We start from the raw sequence: 27,135 nt of genomic DNA on the forward strand, positions 1-27,135 counted from the left end.
CTCTTTCACATAATCTTTTTTTGTCTTTATTGCACCACTATTCATGCAACCATAATAATTCTATTTTAATAATTTAGATTTTTCATTGTTTTTAATTTTTTTTTATAAATAATTGAAAATCAGCATTATTTTCTATTTTAAATTATAAATAAAGAAAAATTATGTTCAAAAACTATTTTAAAAAATACTTTCTAAAAAAATGGTAATATGATTTATATTTTTTATATTTTCTTTTTGAAAAAACATTTAATTAAAAAATGAAAACTATTTTTAAAAATAAAAATTGAAAACCTTGTTTAGTACTATTTTTTTATATGAAAATAATAAAAAGAATTAAATTTCATTCATTGATTATCCATTTTTATTTTTTTCCATTAGTTATTTTAATAATATAAAAAATATATATAGTATGTTTACAATTAAACAAAGAAATTGATCAATTATGTGTTTTTTGTGGGGCTATCTTTTACATGAAAAATAATTAAATAACTAAATTATATATATTTATTACTCTTTTTAATTTTATTTTCTTTATTTATTTTTTGTCTAATAGAAAATTTTAATATATCCATAATTAACAAAGTAATAAATCAATTGTGCACATTTTAATCTATTAAAATAAATTACTTTCTAATTTAAATAAATAAAATGAAATAAGTAAATAAATTTGGGGTTATTTCTATTTTTTAACATATCTTATATCACTATTTTTTATGGTTAAATAAATTTTTTATTTTTTATTTCTTTAATTCCAAAAATAAAATGAAATAAATAAATAAATTTGGTATTTTCCAACTGATCTTATATTCATATTTCTTATGGTTAAATAAATTTTTTATTCTTTTTTCTTTATTTCCAAAAATAAAAGAAAATAAATAAATAAACTTGGCTTAAATAATAGTTTTTAAGTAATTTCTTTGTCTTATTTTTAATTACATTTTGCATTGAAAATAAAATAAAATAATGTTTTGTTTGAGTCACTATACAAGGTATTTTACACTAAGTGTACATGACAAATATACTAACTGTTCAAGGGTGTACAAAACTATTATTTGTAAAGGATTTTAAGTGATTCTGAAAAACTTGTTTGTTTATTTTCCCTAATTGAGGATAAATGACATTCCTTACACACATTAGTTAAGCATACATTCATTTTATTCACTTTATTTAACTTGTATATGGTCATTTGAATAGGTACCTCACTTATGATGATTGTAAAACAAAATTATACAACAATTTTTTCTTCTTTTTTAAAACCAAACCAATGCAAATATGGTTAACCGACCTATTGTCACATATTCATGAGAAAATGTATGAAATTTGAGTTATTGTTCAAGGGTATTACACTAACGGTACAAGACAAATTTACTAATTGTACAAGGGTGTATAAGACTACTTTTGTTAAGGATTTCAAGTGATTTTGAAAAACTTACCCATTTTTTTTCACTCAAAGATTTTTTTCCCCACTCAAATTCTCTAACTCAAGAATTGTTTCAAATTTTATTTTTAAATTTCATCATCAAATTTTGGTAATTGTATATTTTGTTTTTGTAGTTTTAGCAATGTTCTTTCTTTCCACTATTTTTTTTTTTTTTTTTGTGAAATTTTATCCAAATGAATCTATATTTAAAATTATAATAATATTTATCAAATTTTTTACTAAGATTATCTTTAATTCTTTTAATATATTTATACTCATTTATTTAAAAAATGAAAAACTAATTTTTTTGTAAACATGTTCTATTACCTTTCAAGTAAAAAATTAGACAAGTTTGAAAGTCAATAAAAAAAAAATTAAATACCACTTTCAATAATTTTTAGATAAAATTTTATATAATATATTTTATTTGAAATTTAATTTCTAAAGTTTCACTAAAAAAAATGTATTGACAATTTTCTTGTTGTGAATTAAAATACTTTGTATTAGTCTATCTAGATAAGAAAAATTATTAATATAATATTAGAACTTCATATCTTAATTATTTTTTTCAATAAATTTATCCTTTTAAAAATTTTAAAATTAAACATTAAAAATTTAAAAGCTAAAATGATATATATATAATAAAGTGAAGTGATAGTCAATTTTTTAAAATTTTAAAATATGGTTAATGTAGAAAATATAAAAAATAATTAAAAATAAGAGAAAAATATAAATGAAAGGGTGATATAAATTTAAAATAAAAAATGAAAAATTAAACTAAAAGATAAATACAAAAAAATAAAAAATATTTGGATGAAAAATCCAAAATTTTTATCATTGCTTATAATAAGAACAAAAAGATTCAATATCTTTAAAAATGAAAAACAAAAAACATTATTGTTTTTTATTTGACATAAAATAGAAATATAAATTGGAAGAAAAAGAAAAAAAATTAGAAATGAGTAATACTTAATAAGGAATAGAAAAGGGGGAAAAAATCATTAAAAAAAATTAAAATTCACACTCACTTGTACCTATATAAGGGTTAAAGGTATTATAGAGATTAATGAAGGATAATATCTTTCATCTTAATTTTCATACTTTGTTTGGGTCTTGAGTTTAAATATGTATGATATATGGATCAAATGTTAATTTTTAGGCCCAGGCCCAAAACACAATTCTCCCCACTTTGAACCTTGCATACAAGTTTCTTTGCGTCATAATGTATGGAATATTAACTTGTACTTTGCTACTCACCTGGTTGTCCTAGGAAAGCCTCATGGACATCTTAATGTTACATGATTCACAGTGGGTGATGGCTACTTAGGAAATTTGGACTAGATGGGGGTTGGGTTTTCAGAGAGCACACGTCTCTCCTTTCCTTTTTCTGTTTTTTAGTTACATTATGAAATAATTGTTTCAATTCTTTATATTCATCATGCATCATCTTTCCACATATACCCAAGTGAAACCTCAGTACCATTATTCCAAACGGATATCAAAGATGATTTCTTATTTTGTGGTATCTGCAGCTGGCTGGACTTCTAGCCATCTCATCAAGGTTTCTTCCTACTGTCATGAACCTTCTAAGGCGACTAGCTGAAGAGGCTCAAGGGAATCCAACTCCACAACCACCAAGACCACCTCCACATCTGGCTTATCAGAGTTCTAGGCATCACACACAGCAGTCAAATCCAGCATTCAGCTTGTTTCCTGATTCATCCGTATCATCAAATATTTCCTCCTCTGATGGTGGTATTGAACACTCAGAGCCCCAACCTGATACAAAGGCGAAGTACAAAAGTTGAAGAGGTGGAAGTTTCTGGATGAGAAACTTCATTCTCTGGCTTAGTTATTTTCTCAAAGTTCATGTTCACATCAAATCTGTATGCTTACCATGGTTTAAATTTATGTTATATCTCATACAAATAAATAAATCATTACAAATATTTCCTTCTCTGAATTGCTCTGTTGTATATGCTGTAAAATTAGGAATATCTGGATGATGTGTAGGTTCTGACTCTTCTGAGAATTCAATTTTGGGTTCCCTGGAAGACACCACATGCTATTTTCGTTATAATAATAAACATTGTTAGAAATATATATATAGTGATGGCTATATATGAAAACTAAAAACTCATCTACAAGTGTGTGATGAAGCCTATTAATCAGTGAGTGATCTTTTTAATGATTAGCAATATGAATATGAATCCAATACTCTTCAACACATTACAATATGTATATTCAAGAGATGCAAATTTTATGAATCAAAATATGTATTGAGAGTGAAAAGAAATGTAGAATTTTATCACATATTTGAAACTAGATGATACCTTTCTTTGGCATTTTTAGAATTAGACACCTCTGATTCACTATGTATTTGTTTTGCTGGCATCTAATGTAATGGATGTGAAATCTTTTAACATTTGGTTAAAGCTGAAAATTTTAAAATCTCTCAAATCTTGTTTCTATTATGGTAATGGGAAATTTTAGGAATTATTAAATAATTAATCTAAATTTACAGATCAATCTCATGATTTTTAAATAATATTTACAAAATTTTGATCTAGCAATAAATAAAAACAAGCTTTTCATCTTCATTTCTGAGATGAGAAAAAACAAATACAGAACCTTTTATCATTAAGAGATTGTTCCTATAATCTATTATCACGACCACAGACCATGCCTTGGTCTAAAGCTTTAAATCAAAGAATACCCTGTTGTGATTGCAAGGAGATAAGGGTAAACCTTGCGTTAATTCTAATCATGACTTTCGTTTAACAAGAAAACAATTCTTCAATCTCCATTTTAAAAGTAGAATTTTATTTATTTTTCCCTTTTTGCTCAAATACCCTTTTTTTGTTTTTGATAAGTGAAACGTATGTTATATTAAAGAAAATGTATACATATTCAAAAATCAATAGGGGCGATAATACAACAGCACCCTATTGGGAACCTAACCAATCCACATTCTATCAAATAAGTAATGTTATCTCCCATATACACTTTAACCCAATCTCAAAATAGGTACCAAAAAAAGCTTTTAAAAAATTGATCTAAGTATTCCTTGTCAAAAGCTCTCCTATTACGTTCCCTCCAAATGGACCAAAAAAATGCAAAGAGGAGCAACTTTCCAAACCTTTTTCCTTTTTTTGCTAACCGGTACACCATTCCAACTTAGAAATACCCCCCTCATCGAAGAATGCATCACCCACTGTATGTGAAAAAGAGCAAAAGCCAACTGCCACAATGTACTTACTTTCGAACAATGCAAAAGTAAATGATCTCCCGTTTCCTCTTCAGCCTTGCACATGTAGCACCTATTTGGCATCTTCCAACCCCTTCATCTAAGTTGATCCTAAGTCAAAATCTTAGCCCAAGTTGCCTCCCGAGCAAAAAAAAAAAAACTAGCTCTAATAGGGACCCAAGAATTCCACACTGTGTCGTACGGGAAAGGCTCCACTCTTCTACTTTCCAGAGAGGAGTAAAAGGACCAAACTGAAAAATCACCATCCTTAGTCTCCAACCAAACCATGGTATCAAAAGTACCCGAACCGATGGAGTAGCTATGCAACCTCCCAAAAAAGGCATCAACCTCCTCTAACTCCCAATCATTGAATTGTCTAATAAACCTCGGTCCCCAACTACCCGCATCCCAAATATCTAGCACCCAAGCATCCTTAAAGGAAGTTATAGCATAAAGACCTGGGAACTCATCCCTCAAAGACATATCCCCACACCATCTATCTTTCCAAAATTTTACCCGATTTCCTAAGCCAACCTGAAACCTTGTTTTATCTTTGAAGGCCTCCCACCCATTTCTAATTAACTTCCAAACTCCTACACCATACCTCCCTCTAACCTCCTTAGTGCATCCCCCCTCCTGCATCCCATACTTACCAACAATTACCCATTTCCAAAGAGGGTTCCTTTCCTTCACAAATCTCCAAGACCATTTACCCAAGAGAGCCTTGTTGAAGAGATGAAGACTTTTAAAACCTAATCCCCCATTATGCTTCTCCAAACACACAATCGACCAATTAACCGAATGAAACTTTTTCTCCAACTCCCCTCCTCCCCATAAGAAATCTCTTTGAATCTTTTCCAATCTAGCTGCCGCTCTTTTAAGGATAACAAAAAGGGACAAAGTATATAAGCAAACTAGATAAAGTGCTCTTACTTAACGTTTGTCTTCCACCTTTTGACAAATATTGTCTCTTCCACAAAGCAAGCCTTTTTTGGAACCGTTCCTCCACACCTTCCCATACCCTACTAGACTTGTAAGGAGCACTCAAGGGGAGGCCTAAGTGGAAGGAAGAGAACCCACCTTACACCCTAAAACCTCAACAAGCTCCTCCAAATTTGGAACCTCCCCAATAGGAATCAATTCACTTTTCTCCAAATTAATTTTAAGACCTGTTTGCTCAAATACCTGTAATCAAAACAAATGATGGAGACAAGAATTGCAAGTTGTCCAGGAAGAATCACTACAACAATTCAAAATTCTAACAATCTCTGGTACATGCAGTTGTGATAAAAAGCAGTACTCTGCAAATGAAAGGTTAAAACTATTCCAGTGCACACTGTGGCCTACTTAGAGAGCATGATGTATGCCCAAGAATGTGTAAAAAGATGTACACTTAAGGGGGAAAAAAAAGAAAAAAAGGGAAAAAAAAAAAACATTTTAGCTCAAAAGCATGGTGGACTTAGATTAGAGCCCAAGATATCTTTCTGTGAATGGATGTTCCAATATATCAAATCCAGAAAAGTGAGAAGTGCAAAAATATGCTCTTGGAAACCAGCAACTTGAAAAGAACTCAAGATCTTAGCTTCTTTCTTAGTTTAGATATCGTCAAGTCAGCACCTCCAAAACCATCCAGTACAGCACTAGCTGAAGGGAACTCAGCTTGAGAAGCTCTGTAAGATAAATGGTGAAGTAATGAGCAACCCACTAATACTTGACATAGGTTATTAGACAATGGAACAAGCAACTAACACAGACAAGCAGTTACCAAAATGCCTACGCTTTTAAGTCCTTACATGGGTCAACACTATTATTCCAATTCCACTTCATTCCTTCCTAGCTATACCAAAAGTGCAATTTGATTGCATAATTCAATTACCAAATATTTACGCCAAATTGACATAACCTAGGTAGGGCACAAGGCTGTAAAGACAATCTCAAATTGCTAATAAAACTGCAATCAGGACCTGCTCAAAAACTCTTTTTGCAGCGTGCTAGAGAGAGAAATGCTAGAACTCCTCACATTGCAAAACTGAGATACAAAAAAACATGTATGCAATTCTAGTTTCACCAAAAATAAGATTATACATCTAATTTAATACATCAATCATTCGTACAAAGAGGTGAGAGATGTATAAGATTTCTGGTAGAATAGGAAGACATTGACCACAGAAAATTTGTGCTTATAAATGCTACAATTCCATTTTGCAATAATAATAAACAAATAAATAAATAACCATTAACATAAAATGCATACTCTTTCAATATCTTAAAAAGACAAAAATCTGATCGAGTTCTAGGAATTTATGCATTCTTAATTTCCATTAGCACTAGAACCTAGCATTTCAAGCTTGCCCATTCATTTTATGTCTCTTTTTGTCATTCAAGAAAAGGTGAGTGAGGATTTAGAAAATTCAAAAGATTTTTTTAATGGGGACGAGAGCTTTAAAGAGAAAAAAACAAACAAAAACACAGACTTGGTGAAATGATTAATTGCATACAACAAAAAACAAAAAGGGGAACTTCATAATAGAGATCTTTCTATCCTCAATAAAGCTTCTTGGCAAGTAGGGTTGGAGATATACTTCAAAGAACAAGTCCCTTTGGAGCAAGTTATCATTAGGAAGTTTGAAAAAGAGAGGGGGTTGTCTTCTTGGGTATTAAGCGGTGGTTTTGGGGTAGGGTCGTGGAAGACCATTAAGAGGGATTGAGGTGGTATCATTACTAGAACTTCCTTTGTTTTGGGAAATGATAGGAGAGTGAAGTTATAAAAGGATTTATAGTGCAATGATTGTTCTTTAAGCAAGTGTATTCCCTCATTGAATGCATGGGTGGTTGATGTTTGGGAGCAGCTAGGTAAAGGAGACCAATGGAACCCCATACATTTTAAGACAACTGAACAATTGGGAGATAGAAAGGGTAGAGACATTTTTCTTAAGGCTGCAAGGAAATTGGAAAGATCAAAGTTGTTTCCAAAGGAAGTAATTTGAAACTCTTGGACCTTGACAAAAGTGGAGTTTTTTTACTTGGGAAGCAATTTAAGGAAAGATCTGGACTTTGGATCAAGTGCAAAGAAGAGACTAGCATTTGGTGAATAGATGCCTTCCTTGCAAAGACAAGGAAGATTTGTTCTTTGGATTAGAGGCAAAGAAGAAGATGATCTTTGATGAATAGAAACTTATTTGCAAAAGAAAATGAGTTATAGTTGATCATATTCTCTTGCATTGTGCTAGAGCAAGGGTTTTATGGCAATTAGTGTTCTTTTTGTTTGGTATGACATGGGTGATGTCTTCATTAGTAAAAGAAACTCTATTAGGTTGGCATGGCATGGGTCCATTGTTGGGAGAAAATAGAAAAATGTCTGAAGGCTATCCAGTTGTGCGTGTTTTGGACATCATGGAAGAAGAGAAGTTGGCAATCATTTGAAAGCGAAGAGCATTTGAATTAAACACTAAAATCCCTATTTCCTTTTTAATATTTTGTTGTGTGTTAGGACGCATACAGATGGGAATTTTATGTCCATGGTAGATTTTGTTGATTGGTTGAGGACTAGATAAGGACTGACTTTTGTTTTTTGTTGCCCTCCTTTCATTTCTCTTTTTGCATTTTGGTGCCTTTGACACATGTTAATATATTTTTTGTTTGCCTACAATAGAAAATAAAAAAATAAAAAACTAAAGTAAAAAAGAAGAGTCTTTAGGCCCTTTACCTGCTATGAAGAACAACATATGGCATGCCTACTCTCTCAGCTCCAGCCACCCCAGATTGGCTTCCAGTTATAAGTACACAATTGTTGACAGGTACCCCTGCATACTCCGATCCCGCATGCAATGCAGCAATAGTCTTCGGTAAACTGGATAATAGATCAAAGTAAGGATATGTGCCCAAAAAATAATAATAGAAACTTAAGTAAGCCATTGAAAAAAAGAATATGCTAACCAAACAACTTCCTTAATAGAACTTAAAATTTAACAAGGTTTCTACAAAGAACTTCAATTATAGATATTACAACTCCTAATCTTAAGTAAGAAAATACAACACACCAAGTGATGTAGGACAACCCTAGGATGGTTGTCTACAATCAAATAGGTGGGCTAGGGTTTTTATCTCTTAGGCTACGTTTGGTTCCCAGAAAGTTTGAAGGAAAATGCGAGGAAAAGAAAATAAAGAGGAAAAGTAAAAGAAAAGAAAAGGTGAAAGAAAAAATAAATAAATTGGAAGTCAATAAATTATTTGTATATACTACAAACTTTTTTGACTTATTTAACTCTTTTATATAGATATTAAATAATTTAAAAATATATAAATTTCTTAATAATTTTAATTATATTTGACTTTCTTTTGCATTTTCTATAATAAAACCAAACATGAGAAAATCATTTTCTCTACCATTTTTTTCCTTTCCTAGTATTTTCAGAAAACCAAACATTGCCTTAGGGTTTAAAGAGCAGAACAAGAGATAAAGTTTATAACAATAAAACAAAATAAAATAAAATATAGAGAAAGAAGATGAGAAGAATGAAGGATAGAACCTTATAGTCGCACTAAGGTCTTCTAAGAGTTTCACCTAGAAGAAAATCAATGGAGTTTCACCATTGAAAATTGCAAAGTATGCAAGATCATGTAACATTATTAATCATCAATCAATAATTTGGTTTGCATCAATTTGTCTTATTTATAAGCTTCTCTAAGAAATCCAAAGTTTACTAGGATTCAAATAACCTATTTCGATTATAATTTTAATTTTCCTCTAACCTAATTAGTTACTCCTAATTTTACTCCAATAAATACTAATCATAATTTAATTCCAGCTAATACTAATCTCAATTTAATTCCAACTTATACTAATACCCATCCTCATCACCAAGTTTATGGACAGCCACATATTTATTTTTTGTTATTTTTTCCTTGCCAATAGCCATACAATTTAACAATAAATGACAATATGTAGACACCAATAAATTGAGAATATGTTTGGAGAAAAGAAAATGGACTAACTTTTCATGTAAGCCACTACCAATCTCAACCTTCAACTTTAAAATGGATGCAACCTCCTCTGCTATCCTCTGTTTCTCAGCGGAAACTGCCCAAGAAGCAAGTATAGAGCCGTTTAGCATGAAACTTCCACACCAAAGCTAATGTAAGTCATGATCAAATGCCTATAAACCAACTCCAGATTAGGACCTGCTTTAATTGCTTCCTTTGCTAGTTGCTCATCCACACCTGACAACAGTCCTTTACCGATACCTAGGATGATTTGACCATAAGAACTTTGTTCTACCTCCTCATTCCCAACTATCTTTACCTTTGAAATCCTTTCTGGGCCAAGCTTGTCAGCAATAAATCTAAAAGATTGCAACAAAATGAAAAAAATAAATAAAGGCAATCTTAGCATATTTCCATCATGCTCACAGACAATGTTGTGCTACTCTAGTAGGGAACAAGCCTGAAATGTGCATTGATAGCAAACACAGACATCATTCATCAAAAGGACAACTCAGCCAATTTCTTATAAAGGTGCTGAAACATTCACAACATCCACTAAAGGATAATGTTATTTCCATTAAGGCTGTCAATGAGGCTACCAAGCTTCATCATGAGTTGCCTCTTTAGCTGATCTTGAGCCTAGATTCAACCTCATCCAGCCAAATGAACCTGAGCAAGCTAACAAGGGCTGGGCTCAGGTAAAGTAATAATGCACATAAGCACATGCAGTGTAGGAACATTGTTGAACTAACCAAGAAACATTGAACCATTTTTACATAATACATCATTTGCAAAGACATGCTTTTTTTTTTTTATACTAAGCAATGGAACAGCATTATTAGCCTCCAGCTTTTAGATAATACATGATTCTTTACAATAACATTATATTATGATAATACCTCCAAGTAAGTTAGCAACATTATATTTTTCTCACACATCTATAAAAGTTAGCAAATTTTGACATCAAGTGAAGAACAATTTGTACTGGACTTGAACAACAACAATAACAGTAATAACAATGGAATAGAATTTTGCTTCTTCTTTCTTCTAAAATTATTTGTGTTACTATTTTATTTAGTAAACAATACTCCTGTATAACTTTCACAATCAAATGCAGAGACTGTAAGACATTTAATAAGACATGCAGATATAAGAACTATACATTTCAAGTTCTAGATTTTGTAAGTTTTCCCTGTTATGTTACCATTTTCCATATAGGCATAGATGTAGTTTAGCCTTATCACATGTTGAATCATGATAATAATCATTGAATAGAAATGGTTGTATCCTTGAAGACTAATATATTTGTGCATGTGTATGAAACATGCATAACTTAGATCAGGAAAATCCCGTGGTTTTACCAAACCATTTGCTAGGATTCAAATCTATAGTCAATCCTATTTCAAAGAGAAGCAGTTACCAAGTGAATCCAATTTTTCTCATTATTTTCACACGCATAATAGTACAAAAAGAAGGCCCAGCTCCAAGTGGATTCAGCCTAATCTTATATTCCCCAATTTTGTTCAAGAATAGTGGAATTAAGTTTCCCAATGCTTTGCCTTAATCAACTTAACAGAAGCTTCTATCTTTGACAAATTCTAAATGTCAATGTAAAGATATTTTCACAGACTTAACAAAATACTGGCAATCATATGTATAAAAAGACGCTATGATGTTCACCAGTAGACCATCTTCACATTTTAGACAACAAAGGACTCATTCCCAGAATCTGCAACTCTTCAGAGAAGGTAGAAAAGACTAATCAAGACAAAAGTTCCACTACTTTGTAGAGAATGTTATGGCGTATGTGGCAACACTGGCAAGCAATTTGGGGTAAGAATGATTCTGTTTTTGGATGGTGATACGAAATGCTATGGATGTTCCTTATTATGGTGTAAGGTCTTGGCAATTAAGATAAATGTAGCCAACAATGAAAACATTGATATCTGTGCTATACAGAAAGACTGAGTACAAACTAGCAAGTTTTTATAAATGTAAATAGTTGCATGCTGTATGAGGTTTGACAAAAGCACACGTCTACAACAGAAAACATGCCACATATTTCAGTCTAATTAAAATTTTACCGCTTATGAACACTATCATGCAGATTGGAAAGCCTAGAACGTACCTTCTTACTTTATCCTCACTTTCACAGCAGGGTGTAAGAACGAGCAAAGGTATTCCTTCATTATATGCATCATCAATAAAACTGCAATGGAGATAGAGGTAAAAAATGATGATGCTATGAGTAAAAGATCAAAACAAATACTAATAACTAATAATCATATAATAGTCGTAGAGAATAGTGTCCAACATGTTTCTTAAGGTTGATAACCCAATGGTGAGATTTGTCCACATAAGTTAAGCATGACAAGAGCCTGGCTGCTAATTGTAACTTCCCCCGCACAAGTGATATTTATCACTATTTTCCAGGATTTCAAGATATATTTCAGTTAATCATTAAAAATAACACCTCTAATATGATACAATTTTAGTCTCATGCAATTTCTAATAACCATTTTAGTCGGTAAGGCCATATTTGTCTTTTTGTTTGGGGTCTCAATAAACTCTTTTTTAAAGTCTTATCTTAAAGATATTTTGTCTGAATATAAAAAATAAAAATTTCAATATTTTTATCTGAAATCCTAAGTTTGAAGCACACTTTTACATTGATTTCCATTCAGTTTTCAAACAAATTGGAACTTATTCAGACTTTAGCTTTGAAAGGGTGGAAAAAAACAAAGGAAAAAAATGATGAACTCTGCACAAGAACTGTCCAACAAAAATTGAAGAATTTTATAAAATTCATGTACAGATGAAAGTACAATATTATAAAATAAAAAAATAAAAAAGAGAGAGAGAGAAAGAGAACGAGAGAAGGAAAAAACAGTTATTAACATCCAAGACCATTCAAAATTCAACTTCACTGTGTAAACTATTGTTGATTGCTAATTAAATATAACTGTAGTTTCTGAGAGAAGAAATATTACTTCTACTTATTCAATATTTGAGAATTTACAGAGATATATAGGAGAGATTAGTTCCACAATAATCTCAACCAATCTATCCAAAGGCATAAAAATAGGAAATCCTAACTGTCATATCTCCTCGAAAAATTCAAATTATAAATTCAAATTTTATTTAGACATAGAGAAATAAAATAAATAATTATGCTAAATCTTCAACACTCCCACTCAAGTTGGTGCATTGATGTCTATCATGCCCAACTTGTTGATGAGAAACTTGAAGTTAGGTCTAAACAGCCCCTTTATAAGAATATCAGCTATCTTTTGTGCTGTTGGATTATCTTAGTACAGCTTCATAGGCATGTTTATTGGTCTCTTGAGCTCCTCCAAAACTCATTTCAACCACAACATCTCACATACCCCTTGAGCCATTGCCCTATATTCAGCCTCTGCACTGCATTGTGATATCACACTTTATTTCTTGCTCCTCTAAGAAACTAAGTTAGCCCACACATATGTCCAATATCCTGATGTGAACCTCCAATCAATAATTGAACCTACCCAATCTGTGTCAGTATAAGCCTTAATATTCTGCTGAACATTCTTATGGAAGAAAAGACCTTTCCCTAGTCTACTCTTCGAGTACCTTAGGAGAGTGCATAAATTGACTTATCAAACTAACAGCTAAATCAATATCAGGACGTGTGTGTGATAAGTAAATTAGCTTTTCCCAAAAGTTTCTGGTACCAAGATGCATCCAAGGCATCTCGCTTCTTGTTGTTTCCTAGCTTTTGATTCGGGTCCATTGGGGTGTCCATGGGTCTACAGCCACTCATTCCCATCTCCTTGAGAAGATCGGGGATATATTTTCCTTGTGAAACAACAATTCCCTTTTTTTTTATCAAGCAACCTCCATTCCGAGAAAATAACTTAAAGGATCCAAGTCCTTAATCTCAAATTCTGAGGCAAGACATTTCTTCAATTTGTTCATTTCGTGTACATCATCTCCAAAAATAATAATGTTATCCACATATACTATCGACACAACAATCTTCCCATCATTAGAGAACTTCATGAACATGGTGTGGTCGGTTTGCCGTTGGGTGTACTCCAAATTCTTCATGGATTGAGTGAACTTTTCAAACCAAGCTTTCGGTGATTGTTTTAGCTCATACAAAGACTTTTTTTTTTTTATAGGAAACAACAAAGAAATATATTAATAGAAATAAGAAGTACAAAAGAAGGATGAGGAATTTTCCCACCAAAGAAAAACTAAACAACAAGAAAACAAAAACAAGAAGATAAAATGTAAAAACAACGAAACAATCTCTCTTGGCTAGACCATCCCATTGGAGCTACACACTGCTAGCCAATATAGTTGTAACACATTAAGGGGAATGCCCTTAAAAACCATGGAACAAAAAACCCAAAGAGAAGCAAGAAAGTGAATGGAATCTCATAGATTCTCTGAATTCCTAACTTTATCCTCAAATATCTTAGCATTTCTTTCCCGCCACATAACCCAAATTAAAGCAATGCACGCAGTTTGCCACAAAACTATCCCTCTCTTGGATATCCCAAAACCTTTATAATTGATGAACATCATGTCGGAAATGCTTCTCAGGGGAACCCAATCCATCTTGGCTAACTGAAATAATCTGTCACAACCCCATCGTCAAAGAACAATGTAGGAAAAGATGAGCTGCTGATTCTCCATGCTTCATACACAACTTACAAATGTCAAGACTAAGAGCTTTGTAGAGTCTTCTCAATTGTAGCAAGTCATTAATATTTACCTTCTTGTGTGCCACTAACTAGACAAAGGACTTGACTTTAAAAGAGACTTAAGAATTCCATACAAACTTAGTAGGGAAAACTGGAGATAAATCGGAAAGGTGGGATAAGGCTAGAAAAAAAGACTTGACTGTAAATAACCCTAAAGAAGATAAAGACCAGGATCTCTCGCATATGAAACCGATGAGGATAAATGCAAACAATCAAATGAACGCATGAGACTTTTTAAATCTTCTATCTCAGAATCAGAAAGGTTACAATGAAAATTAAAGTTCCAAGAGAAGGGGCGAGTAGAACCAAGAATTGAAGATATAGGAATATTTTTATCCGTGACTACTCTAAATAGTCTTGGATATTGGAATCCCAAAGGTTGGTCCCCCCACCACAAGTCTTCCCAAAAGCGAATTCTTTCTCCATCTCCTACCACAAACCGAGTATACTTGGAAAAATCTTGAAAGACTTGTGCAATAACCTTCCAAGGACAACGATGTGACCATCTGACTAAAAAGTTGACATCCCAACCATTAGAATGTGTCCCATAAATGCTTAGAATGACCTGATGCCACAAAGCTGAACTCTCCCTAAGATACCTCCAGAACCATTTCCTTAAAAGAGCGAGATTCCTTAGAGAAATCTTCTCAAACCCCAATCCCCCTTTTACCTTCGGTTTACACACTACATCCCAACTAATAAGATGAACTCTTTTACCTTCCCCAACCCCTGACCATAGGAAATCCCTTTACAATCTCTCAATTTTTGCTGCCATTGAAGCGGGAATCTTAAACAAGGAAACAAAGTAACTAGGAATGTGGGAAAGGCATGAATGGATAAGAGTTATCTTACCTCCAAAAGATAAGTAAGCCTTTTGCCACCCATCTAATCTCCGCGAAATTCTTTCAATCACTGGATCCTAAAAGCCACAAGCCTTTGGATTGCCTCCCACATGAAGACCCAGGTAGAGTATAGGCCAATCAGAAGCCTTGCCATCAAGCATCAAGGCTAGCCCAGAGAGATGATCCTGATCAAGGTTGATGCCAAAAAGGTTACTCTTGTCAAGATTGACCTTAAGCCCAGAAATTTGCCCAAATACTAACAATAAACTCTTGAGAGTTTGCAGTTCTTCTGCACAAGTGTTAGAAAAGAAGATGGTATCATTTGCGAATTGCAGATGGAACGCCCTTGTTCTATTCCTACCTACCCTAAAGCCCTCCAACAAACTTTTTTCCTCTACTCTCAACAACATCCTACTCAACACATCTGCGACGATAGTAAACAGAAAAGGGGATAGAGGGTCACCTTGTCTTAACCCTCTAGTTGCCTTGACCCACCCTTTAGCGTTTCCATTCACTAAAATTGCATAAGAGACCGTAGACAAACATCTTCTCATCCAGGTCCTCCATCTAGAACTAAACCCCTTCTTCTCCAACACATGATCCAAAAAATCCCAATTCACATGGTCATAAGCCTTTTCAAAGCCAATTTTGAAGACAACTCCTTCCTTCCCTAATCGTCTTTTCTCATCTACTATCTCAATGGCTAAAAGAATTGTGTCCAAAATTTGCCTCCCTTGAACAAAAGCACCTTGAGTAGAATGGATAGTTTCATGTAGTACACCTCTTAATCGCCCTGATAGAACTTTGCTTATTATGTTATAGAGACCAGTGATCAAGCTAATAGGTCTAAAGTATGAGACTTTCTTTGTCTAGCTTTTTTTTGGGCAAAAGAACAATGAAGGAGGCATTGGTGCTTTGATTAATAATCTCGCTTTTGTGAAACTCTGCGAACACTCTCACTAAGTCCTCTTTGATCACATCCTAACAATCTTGAAACACAGTAATGGTAAATCCATCAGACCCCGGCGCCTTATCCCTATCTAACTGAAAAATGGCTTTAAAAATCTCTTCTTCAGTAAAAGGGGAATCCAACCTAGAAGCACTTTCTTATGAGATAGGGGACCAGTCTAATCCTTCTACTCTCCAAGACTCTCCAGGAGGGCTCGAGTAGAGCTTTTCAAAATAAAGTAAGATCTCCTCTGTGATGCTCTCAGAATTATTCAACACTAAACCTTTTTTATTCTCAAAAAACTTGATGAATTTCCTAATTCGTCTACCATTAGCCACTTTGTGAAAAAACTTTGAATTGCAATCCCCTTCTTTAACCCATTTCACCCTAACTTTTTGTCTCCAATGAATTTCTTCCCTCAAAATTAATTCCTCCAACTCCCCTTTTCTTAAAGCTCTTTGAGCTGAAAGTTCAAAAGAAAGAACCCTTCTTGCTCAACGACATCAATGTTAACTATTTCTTCCAGGATGCTTTGTTTCCTCTCCTTTAGCACTCCAAAAGTATCCTTATTCCAATCTTTCAATTTGGCCTTAACATATTGTAACTTCCTCATAAACTTATGACCTTCCCAACCATTTCCTTGAAAACCTCTCCACCAACTATTGAAGCAATCTTTGAAATTAGGATATTGCAACCACATATTCTCAAACCTAAAAGGTGTTAGGCCCCACTTGAAAGGATTGGTATCCAAAACTATCGCCCAATGATCCGATATCCATCAAGGAAGAACTTCTTGAAGGCTTTAAGGGAAGAAATGCTCCCACTCATTCGAGTAAAGAAACCGGTCCAATCTCTTACACATAAGTGACTCTTGCATGTTTGACCAAGTGAATGGGGCATTCCATAAAGGGGGGTCAACTAATTCACAATCTCTTATAAAACCATCAAAGTCCCTCATACTAGAAGTTAAACTAGAGCCACCCAATTTTTCTAAACTTCTTCTTATAACATTAAAATCACCGCCCACACACCATAAAGGAAAAGAAAGACCAAAAATGTCTAAGAGTTACACCTAAAAATCCTTCCTTAGTAAAGGACTGTTTGGGCCATAAACTGCGAACAGTCCCAAGGGTTCACATCCATCCAACAAAAACTTGACTAAGACTAAAAAGGAGCATATTAACACCTCCTCACTACACAGCTTCTTTGAGTCCCAAATAATCAAAATCCCACCTAAAGCCCCGCACACCAGAAGAGTAGCCCACCCCTTATCCCTAACCGACCAAACACTACCAACAAACCTTCTGTCACACTCCTCCCTTTTTGTTTCCTGAAACATCACAACATCCAGGTTCTCAAGCCGCAAAAAATCTTTAACCACGCTTCGTTTTTTCCTAGATCCCAAACCCCTAGATTTCCAACTAATGATTTTCATGGAAAAACCTCTCTAACCCTAAATCTCCATACCAGTTCCAACAGGTCTCAAATACCTGTGGAGAATTTGTTCTTCCGCCTAGAATACACCTTAATATCCAAAGAACTTAAGACCTCACGAACTTTAGCCATTTTGCTAGGGGAAAGACTTTCTATTTGGAACCCGCCCAAAGGGAAAAACTCAGCTTCACCCATGGCTAACTATAACCAAGTTGGGGGCCTCAATAGGTGTGTTGGGCATGGTCTTAAGGGGGTTATTACCCTTGGACATTTGGTTCAGAAAAGCTAACTGGGACTCCACAACATCTAGGTTAGGATTGCCAACAGTCTCTTGACATAAAGCACCATCGTCATTTTTTTTGAAAAATATTTCAGAAATAACTTAAGATTTCATAGGATACTAAGACTGAATTACTGAACTGGGAAGAACGAGAACAGAAGGACTCGGAGGTGGAAGGTGCCAAACCAAAGAGGGGGGGGGGGGGGGGGGGGGGAATTGACAAAGATGACTAAGAATGTGGGGAAGAAGATACCTCAATATTTTCCACTACCATCATTCCACAAGTCCCCACAGAGTTGAGCCCTTTTTCTTTAATTATTGGATTAGAAGGAAAAACAGTGACTGAAGAGCCACGATGAACAAAACCCTCGAAACCCTTAGAGCCTACTCTGTCTTCAACGTTAGAGGATTTGCGCAATTTCTCTTTCCCCTTTGAAAGTATAGAAGCCTTAAGAGAAGACCTTTGTTGATTATCCATGTCTCCTCTTGTCGACAAAGCCCCTTCCCCCAAACACCTTTTTCGAAACTCTGACGATCAACTAAAAGTGAGTGGACTCGCACTGAACCTTTGATCCATCAGTGTTCCCACTTCGAAAGCATCTTCCTTTGGAGGAGCATCACAATCTAAAGATGGCTTCTCATGCATTAGAGGCTCACTTCAACTTCAAACCCATTGTCGGCATCCAGAAATTGAAGGGATAAGAGTAGTCCACAGCTTCTTTGAACCAAACTTCATCGAAGAGCCCCTCAACTAAGAAACGGAGACCTTTGAGACTGACTTCCCCTTTCCCATTGCAGAGGAGTCTTCTCTGCATAAAGAGCCCTTCTCATAAATGGGTTGCTTTCCTCCCATTTCTTGGCCTAACTTCGAAAACGGGCCTTTTAAATTATCAGCCCTCTCCCAGCCCAAGTTTGCCTCTACCAGTGGTCTGGGTTTAAGAGGAGATTAGGCTTTTCTCTCTTGTTTTGCATTAGAGGCCCGATACCCTTCCTCATCATTTGAGTGGCCTTGTCCTCTCCGGCCCAAACTTCACCATCTTGCCTTGGCCCAGCAAGCCATGTTCTCTATTTATTTGAATTCAAATTAAACAAAGAGGAGGGTTGGAATCAACTATTCCCCACTTCCGATCTTCTCTTGCCATGTGTCCCCACGGGTACTGCTTCAGTTTTTTTACTATCTCCACCTTCTTTCATTCTGTCAGCTGCCCTATCATAAGACCTTCCTTTAGTCGTTGATCTAGCTTTCCCAACCATCCTTCCGCCATCTATCCACAAGTGAGGCTCATTATCCTCCCAAGTTGACTCACCCATTTCTCTACCTCACCTATCGTCTTCAACTCCAACCACTGCAACTGAAATTGTAAACTCCTATCCCCCATCTAACACCTCGATCAATGTAGGAAGAACTAACCGTTCCTTCATTAAAATTCTCATCCTTGCCTTGCAAAGATCATACAATTTCAGCATTCGCCAATCGATCTCTATCACCGTCCCCTACTACTCCACAATTTTCTTCAGATGTTCCTCAGACCATAAATGAAAGGGCAATCCCCGTAATTCTATCCATCCTCCTCTAAACTTCCCCACAACTTCTGAATTTTCCCTTAGCGACCACCTTCTCAAATGGGTTGTATATCCTCCCTTAATCTTGAGAAACCTTAATTCTTGGAGAGAGAAAGCTTCCTCTATAGTTTCTACAAAAAATAAACCTTTTCCGCCAGAGAAGGAGACGATAGTCACCACACCTTTTTGCCCTAATCTTTTCACCAGAGCACGGCCAACCTCAGCCCAGTTATCAAAATCAGTGGGGCATTCGCACACCACAGCTCTCGCCCATCTCCCAACTGGAACAAGGCCTCCTCTCCTCAATCCTTCTTCTCTAACTACATTCGCAAAGGATTGGCACAAAGGACCCACATGTTTGTGATTTATTCTTTCATCCCTGCACTGCCTTCCCTTTTCATCTATATTGGAGGAGGGGACTACCAGCATTGAAGACAATGCATTTTTTAGTTGCTCCCATCCCCTACCCTTCTCTCCCTCAGGTATTATCAGGAAAGTTGACTTTCTGTTAGAGGCGAACTCCAAAAGCCTTATAAACCTACCATGGTTGTTGAAGCAAACCTCCATTAAATGAACTCTGGATTTTCCTCTGTATTTTCTGTTGAAACCCATGTAACTCTTCAGCTCGATGACCTTCATCAAATGTTTGATCAACCAGCCAACCTCTTCCTTCTCAAAGCCTAAGGCGACAACAGAGCCTCTACTGTGCTCTGTAAGCGAACACCATATTCCACCGGACTCGCCTTCAAACCTAACCAAGAAGGTCTTCCTCTCCACAGAGACCTTCAACGTCCTCACCATTCTCTTAGGGCATCACCTCATACAAAGACTTTATTAGCTTACAAACTTTTGATCCAAACTTCATGTCAAAACCTAAAGGTGAGTCCATGTAAACCTCTTCCTCTAAGTCTCCATTAGGGAAAACATTCTTTACATCTAGCTATTGCAAAGCCTAATCAAGGTTTTCTGCAATTGATAGGAGTACTCTTATGGTGTTTAGCTTTGCCACAGGAGTTCAAGATGGTTAATACCATAGGTCTAAGTAAATCCTTTGGCCACCAATCGAGCTTTAAAGCTTTTGAGTGATTCATTCAACCTATATTTGACTATGAACACCCATTTGCACCCAACTGTCCTTTTTCCTCTTGGTAGGTCCACCATCTCCCACATCTTATTCTTCTCAAGAGCCCTTACCTTCTTAAAAATGACCTCCTTCCACTCAAGAATTCGTAGAGCATCCTATACATTCTTTGGAATTCCCACACATGAAAGTTGTATAGTGAACGCAAAAAAAAAATGGTGAGAGGTTCTTATAAGACACGGTTAGACTGGGATGTTTGGTACAAGACCTGACATCCCTTCAGATAGCAATAAGAGTACTAAAATTATTAATGAACTCAGATTGTGAACTAGGACTTGGCAAGACAGATTGAACAGGCTTGGATTGGTTATTACCTAGAAGATCAGTTGAGTTTTGATCATGTCCTGGTTAGGACTCATGGCGCTATAGTGGAGCATTGGAGTTGATTCTTCATCACGTAGACATGGACTTTTGTACACTTAGTTCCTGCTTTTCTACCATGATTTGTGCTTGTGTGATCATGAGATGGTAGTAAGGAGGGGCCTAAACCTATCTTTTCAGTAGTTAACATACCCGATTCCACTATAAGTTGGACTAAAGTGATTGTGCGTGGAACATGTGATGATTCTTCTAGTTGGAAAACATGTAGATACTTTGAGGCTTCTCTTCCCCTTTCCCTAAAGACGAAATTCAAAAAATGGCTTAGACTCAAAAAAATGTGACATCTATGGTGATAAACATTTTTTTTTATGGGATCATAGCATTTGTATCCTTGCTGAGTTAGAAAATATCCCACAAACATAGACCTTTTTGCTCCAGGATAAAGTTTCCCACGGTTTTGTTCATATTTTAAAGGCAAATTGGATGACAACCAAAATGTGGGATGACATTTTGAAAAATATGTAAAGGTGTTTGGAAGTGCAAACCTTGCTTGGCATTCAATTTATTAGATAAGTGGTCGTAAGGATAGCTTCACCCCAAAGATACTTAGGAACTTTATTTGTGAAAATTAAGGCCTTGGCTACTTCTAAAAGGTGTTTGTTTTTCCTTTCATCCACTTCATTTTGTTGAGGAATATTGGTGCAAGAATGTTGATTTACAATCCCTTTTTGTACAAAGGAATGTCCCAAAACCTTTTTGTAATATTCTTTCCCATTATCACTCTAAAAAACCTAATATTTGTGTGGAAGTGTGTTTGCACCATGGTGTAAAAATTTTTGAAAACTTCCTTTCACTTCTCATTTTTCTTTTAGTAAATATACCTAACTTACTCATGTTATCATCAATAAATGTTACAAACCAGTTTTTTTCCAAAAAGTGTAGTAATCTTAAATGGTCCCCATCCATCATTATGAATTAAGGAGAAGGGTGTAGAAGCTTTATAAGGTTAGAATGTAAAGGATGTTTGATGATGTTTAGCTAATTCTCAAAATTCATACTGAAATGAAGATAGATTTTTATTTTCAAAGAAACTTGGAAACAAGTATTTTAAATAATGAAAATTTGGGTGGCCTAGCCAAAAATGTCATAAAATTATTTCACTACCACTAGCAACAAAAATGGATTTAAAATAGATACCCTAAGCCTATCTTCTCGACTCAATTCCATCCTCATAGAAATAGAGTCCTTTGTTTTCTCTAGCATTGCCAATTGTCCTCCCCAAGGTCATTTCCTAAAACTCATAATGAGATGGATATAGCTTGACAATTGTGATCATGAGTTAGTTTGCTGACAGACAATAAATTGCAAGCCAAGTTAGGAACATGAAGGACATTATGGAGTGTAAAGGAAGGAGAGATGATGATTGATCCTGTCCCGGCTATGGTCGAAAGAGAACCATATGCAATTTTGATCTTTCCGTTTCTTGCACATGGACTATAAGATGAGAATAATTTTGAACCAATCTTGTGTCGGTTGCTCTGAAATCTATGATCCATGGACTATCTGAATTTGGACTAACACTAACGCGAGCAGTAGTCGAATAGTTAACACTAACGAGAGCAGTAATCAAATAGTTAACTTTTTGAGCTAAAGAACAAGTGTGGTTTACTGAGAGTTGTGGAGATTGAAAGTGTTTATACAGATGCTCTAACTGTTCCTTTGTGACTCGAGACATCTCTGAGTTGACTGGTTGCCCATGAGACTCTTCCTTTGCTGCTTGGAAGGCTCGGTGGTCGCTTTCAGGTTTTTTTTTTTTTTTTTCCAATTCTGTTGTTTACCATGAAGTTTCCAGCATTTTTCCTCAGTGCACCAAGGTTTATTATGACAGTGATCACATCAAGGTTTCTCACTTTTTCTGTCCAGGCTGATTATTTTTTTATACTAGGGCAGAACCTTCAGGTATCAATGGAGTATTATCCCTCATCATGACTTTCCTTCGATTTTCCTCCCTCCAAACTTCAGAGAAAACTTTGCAAAGAGAGGGCAGAGGTCATCTTCCCAGAATCCATCCTCTTACTTCATCTAATTCCTTGTTCAATCCAACCAAGAACACAAAGACTCAATCATTCTCCAATCTCTTCAAATGTCTCACACTGTCACTTGGACAATCCCATTCTTCTTAGTACTACAAGTCTAACTTGTGCCAAAGCGCCTTCATCTCATTATAAAACTCAATTACCAATCACAATTTTGATTTAAGTCTTACAAGCTGCTTCCCCCACTTCTTTCAACATTGGTAAGAAGAGATACATCTTCCCAATCGTCAATTCCATGGAATTCACAAGCCAAACAATCACCATAGAATTTTAAAATCTCCACGTTCTAATTGTTGGATCATGGGCTGCTAGTTTTGTTATTTCTCTAATGAGATGGCCCAATTTTTCCTTGCCATCAATTGCTAATTTAATAGACCGTGCCCACTTGAGATGATTCTTACCATTCAATTTGTGAATGGTCAATCAAGCAGATGGATATAGATTATTTAATCCCTTAAAATTCCAAGTAGAAACTTGTGGAGCACCTCTATCGACAACACTAGAGGACGCCGTGTTCCTTGCTCTAGTCATGGCAGTTTTTTCCATCATGATTTTCAGTATAGAGTTTTGGGCTCTGATACCATGTAGTTTTTGAGAGAAGAAAGATTATTTATGCTTATTCAATACTTGATAATTTACAAAGATATATAGAGATATTGGTTCCACAATAATCTCAATCAATCTAACCAAACACATAAAAATAGGAAGCATAAAAATAAGAAATCCTAATTGTCTAATCTATCAAAAAAAATTGAATAATAAATTCAAATTTTATTCAAACACAGAAACAAAATAAAAAATAGCTAACTCGTCCTAAATCTTCAACAATAACTAAGAAAGACTGAAATCACGTATCGCATAAGATATTAAGTATAAAGCAGAAAAAGCAAGTTGTATCAGGGAACCAAAACATCCAGGTGATAATGATTGAGATTTATTCCCTTGTCTCATAAAGCTAATTAAACAACCATGAGACTACAAGATTTACCTATTGTTTAAAATCAAGGTGTATGTGCTTCCAATACAGTAATCAATAGATGCCTTCAAGTCTAGAACATATAGCTGGCACATAACATATATCAATCAAAGCCTCAAAGTATAGAATAATAATCAGAATTGAACTACTCACTCTTCTACTCCAGGTCGTAAAGGTAAGCCTTTTGACACCAATAGATCATCCAATGCATTTTTCTGCCAACAATTAATCAATAATTAAGCAAAGTTTATAGTACAATTGGCCAAATGGGAATATAAAATAAGGGCACATGATTTACAAAATGGAAAGACATTGAATCACTGTTATTCTCCAACTGATAAAGAAACTGGAGATAATTTACCAACAAGCTTATACAACAGCAAAACGACTATAAAATAAAGAATACAACCATTATAATAATAAATAATAAAACAAAGCAAGAGTAATGTAAAACTTGAACATGATTTATTAGCACATTCAAACAGTCCAATGGAATTTACACAACCAAAGCCATTTGGAAGACTACGGCTTCTCTTTTTTGAACTTGATAATTTAAATTTGAAATTGTCAACTATTGAGTGAAAATAAAGTTGGTAACTTCTTTTGGAAATACAATTTTTGTTGAATGCAATTTCAAGTTTTGATTTGATTTTGGAGTTTTTTTCAAATTTTCATTATAAAATATTCTGACGAATTGGATATGTACTTATAGAAAATCCTCCAATGTTTTGATGTTGAGAGGAAATATTTGATTTCCAAATCTTATTTTAATCATAAATCATAAAATTTGAAATCTGCATTTTATGAGCTGATGTGAAGGGTCAAATAATTACTCAGAACTAGCAAGCATTCAACCATCACCATAACTGTTTTGAAAAATACAAAGGGACAAATAATTCACAGCTAAAACAATATGGCTTATACCCAGCATAGGTCCACTTGCTAATAGTATGAAATACCTTTTCCCGCAAAACATTTTGCATGAATGTTTTCTGCTCACTAGTGGGTACTGAAGTTGGCCAACCAATCTGCAAAAAAATTTCAGATAGGAAAGAAAAGCTAATCAAATCATTCAACAAAAGCATGTGCAAAGACACTCTTCCTGAAAATAAGACAACACACCTTATTGAAGAACAGTATCAACATCCTCTCCTCGTCACCAGCACTCTTCCTGAAAAGCAATTGCAAAGTACTTTATAGCAATTTTTGGTATCAGAATCAGTAAGGACCGATCAAGACATTCTATAAGTTCAGTTTTTTCTTTTCAAGGAAAATAACCCTATGATTGGCCTTGGAAAATGTGAGGGAAAGAAAATTGATAGAAAAAATAGAAGGAAAGAAAAAGTAAAGGAAAATAGAAAATAGATTTAAAGTTAATTAATTATTTTTACATGCTTATTCAAACTCATTTTATATAAAAATTAAATCATTTGAAAATTTACAAGTTCCTAATTTTATTTCCTTTCATATTTTCCATGGTAAACCAAACATGAGAAAATAATTTTTCTTAAAACATTTATTTCCTAATAATAAAGTTTAAAACATGACTTTACTACTTTTGTAAATACAAAGTAATAAAGCAAGACAACAACCTTGTGCTAAACTCAGCTAATAAAACTTTTTATGCATCAAATAATTCCAGCATACAGAAGCAACTTATCAAAATAACCCAAATTATTATTACAAAAACTATTTGAATTTCACACCTTAAAAGATCTAGATAGACAGGTTCTGGCCAATTTGCACAGTCCAGGCCAAGCTTCCGGAATGCTGGCAGCACAAAAGGAAAATCAGAGTTAGACTCCTTTATATACATCTGCCAATTACCACCACTGAAATCATAAGTAGTAGATTTAGATGCAGAGTTTGAAACTACCGTATCCAACACACCTGTGTTGAAGGCATTGCGGTTGCCCATCCAATATACATCCACAATGACCCTAAAGGAAAGAATACATGTAAAGGAACAGACTTCAAGCAAAACCAATATTTATAATAACAGGCATCAAATATAGTATAACATAAAGAAATATAGTATAACATAAAGACTGCCTGGAATTTAGCCTCTTGGTTCTTTTACAGTAAGAAACCAGGGACAGAAAGAAAAATCCAGGCCTCAAACGTTCTCTATGTCACTATAGATTCTTGACAGAGCAACAAAGGAAAAGAGAAAACACTTGTGACAAAACTTAAAACTGAGAAACACCATGGCATGAAATTAAATTTAAGGTCTACAAATATGGGACTTTTTTATAAACCGCCATTAGTTAAATCGCAGAATTATCCATTTAATACAGGGTATGAATAAGACTACAAACAAGAAGAGAGATCCGCTGTCAAGCAACCTAAAATACCACTGAAAATCATTCTACACAAAGTGGAACAGCATGAAATAGATATTGAAGTACACTTGCCTAAGAAAGGACATTGAAATCAATTGAAAGAAATATAGTAATATAAAAGCAAGGGATCCTGCAGAGTTACGACTAAAATAGACAAGAAATTGAATTTAACGCATCAAATAAAACCAACAACAAAAATCACATCAATTTTTTCAGATAAAATGGAACTATAGGAATTCAGATGTTCATTCAAGAAACCCATTTAATCCGGTGTGTAAACAAAATTAAAAGTAGGGTAGCAACAAAGACCCATTAAAAAAGAGAAAAGAAAAGAAAATACAAGAATTCTGAACCAAGACAGACACAAAGAAAAAATAAAATACAAGAATTCTGAACCAAGAAAAGGGGCCTCACCCCTCAACCTCGAGGAGAATAGCGAGTTCTTGAGATGGGTTTGGGTTGTTATGGGGTGGGAGTGATCTGAAAGCAGTTAAGCCATTGAAGTGCGGGAAATTTTTCCGGGGAAAATGCAAGTTAGTGGAGAAAGTGGGGAGAAAAGAGAGTTGGGTTTTGAGGAATTGGAAGTGTTTGTTGTAAGAGCAAGTATCGAAAAATGGAAGAGGATGAAGAACTGAACATGAAACGGTTTCCATGGGTTTCTGTAGAGTTCTGCAAAGCATCAGTTGCTGGGTTCACAGCGGTTCCAAATGCTTCCTTTATTCCTCGATTGCCCACTCCAAATCCTTCTCTCTTTTAACTCCCTGGATATTGTGTGATAATAAATATGATA

General features: G+C 34.6%; 2 protein-coding genes across 7 annotated transcripts in view; one reads left to right on the forward strand and one right to left on the reverse strand.

The window, feature by feature from the left end:
• The window catches only part of LOC100241105 (protein ROOT HAIR DEFECTIVE 3 homolog 2), a 99,577-nt gene extending 96,200 nt beyond the window's left edge, over positions 1-3,377 (forward strand). For all 3 annotated transcript variants that reach the window (XM_059740382.1, XM_059740384.1, XM_059740383.1), the window contains one exon: positions 2,953-3,377. In XM_059740382.1, coding sequence (XP_059596365.1) covers positions 2,953-3,228 — 276 coding nt within the window. In that variant the 3' untranslated portion in view covers positions 3,229-3,377. The remainder of the gene's footprint in view (positions 1-2,952) is intronic.
• On the reverse strand, positions 3,217-27,135 carry LOC100253116 (CBBY-like protein). 4 transcript variants are annotated; one of them, XM_010647063.3, is made up of 11 exons: positions 26,760-27,122; positions 25,894-25,943; positions 25,710-25,773; positions 25,126-25,174; positions 24,963-25,031; positions 24,157-24,218; positions 11,779-11,859; positions 9,849-10,009; positions 9,663-9,747; positions 8,374-8,517; positions 3,217-3,468 (listed from the first exon to the last, which is right to left on the reverse strand). In XM_010647063.3, exons 1-11 carry the CDS (start codon positions 27,023-27,025, stop codon positions 3,294-3,296), a joined length of 1,206 nt encoding a protein of 401 aa, XP_010645365.1. In that variant the 5' UTR covers positions 27,026-27,122; the 3' UTR covers positions 3,217-3,293. The 4 variants fall into 4 exon arrangements, with proteins under 4 accessions (XP_010645365.1, XP_010645366.1, XP_002271573.1 ...); XM_002271537.4 differs by lacking the exon at positions 3,217-3,468 and adding an exon at positions 5,891-6,337 and having other exon boundaries at positions 26,760-27,135; XM_010647064.3 differs by lacking the exons at positions 9,663-9,747; positions 9,849-10,009 and having other exon boundaries at positions 26,760-27,125.

This window comes from Vitis vinifera, chromosome 10 (genome assembly GCF_030704535.1).
Source record: "Vitis vinifera cultivar Pinot Noir 40024 chromosome 10, ASM3070453v1".
Classification (NCBI taxonomy): domain Eukaryota; kingdom Viridiplantae; phylum Streptophyta; class Magnoliopsida; order Vitales; family Vitaceae; genus Vitis; species Vitis vinifera.

Bases quoted from the DNA above. Each gene is read 5' to 3' on its own strand.
- LOC100253116 (XM_010647063.3), bottom strand. From the start codon at position 27,025: ATGCTTTGCAGAACTCTACAGAAACCCATGGAAACCGTTTCATGTTCA. The intron at 24,219-24,962 runs GTATTTCATACT...AATTGTTGGCAG, and splicing joins AAAATGTTTTGCGGGAAAAG to AAAAATGCATTGGATGATCT. The intron at 8,518-9,662 runs GTTAGTCCATTT...TCTATTATCCAG, and splicing joins GGTAGTGGCTTACATGAAAA to TTTACCGAAGACTATTGCTG.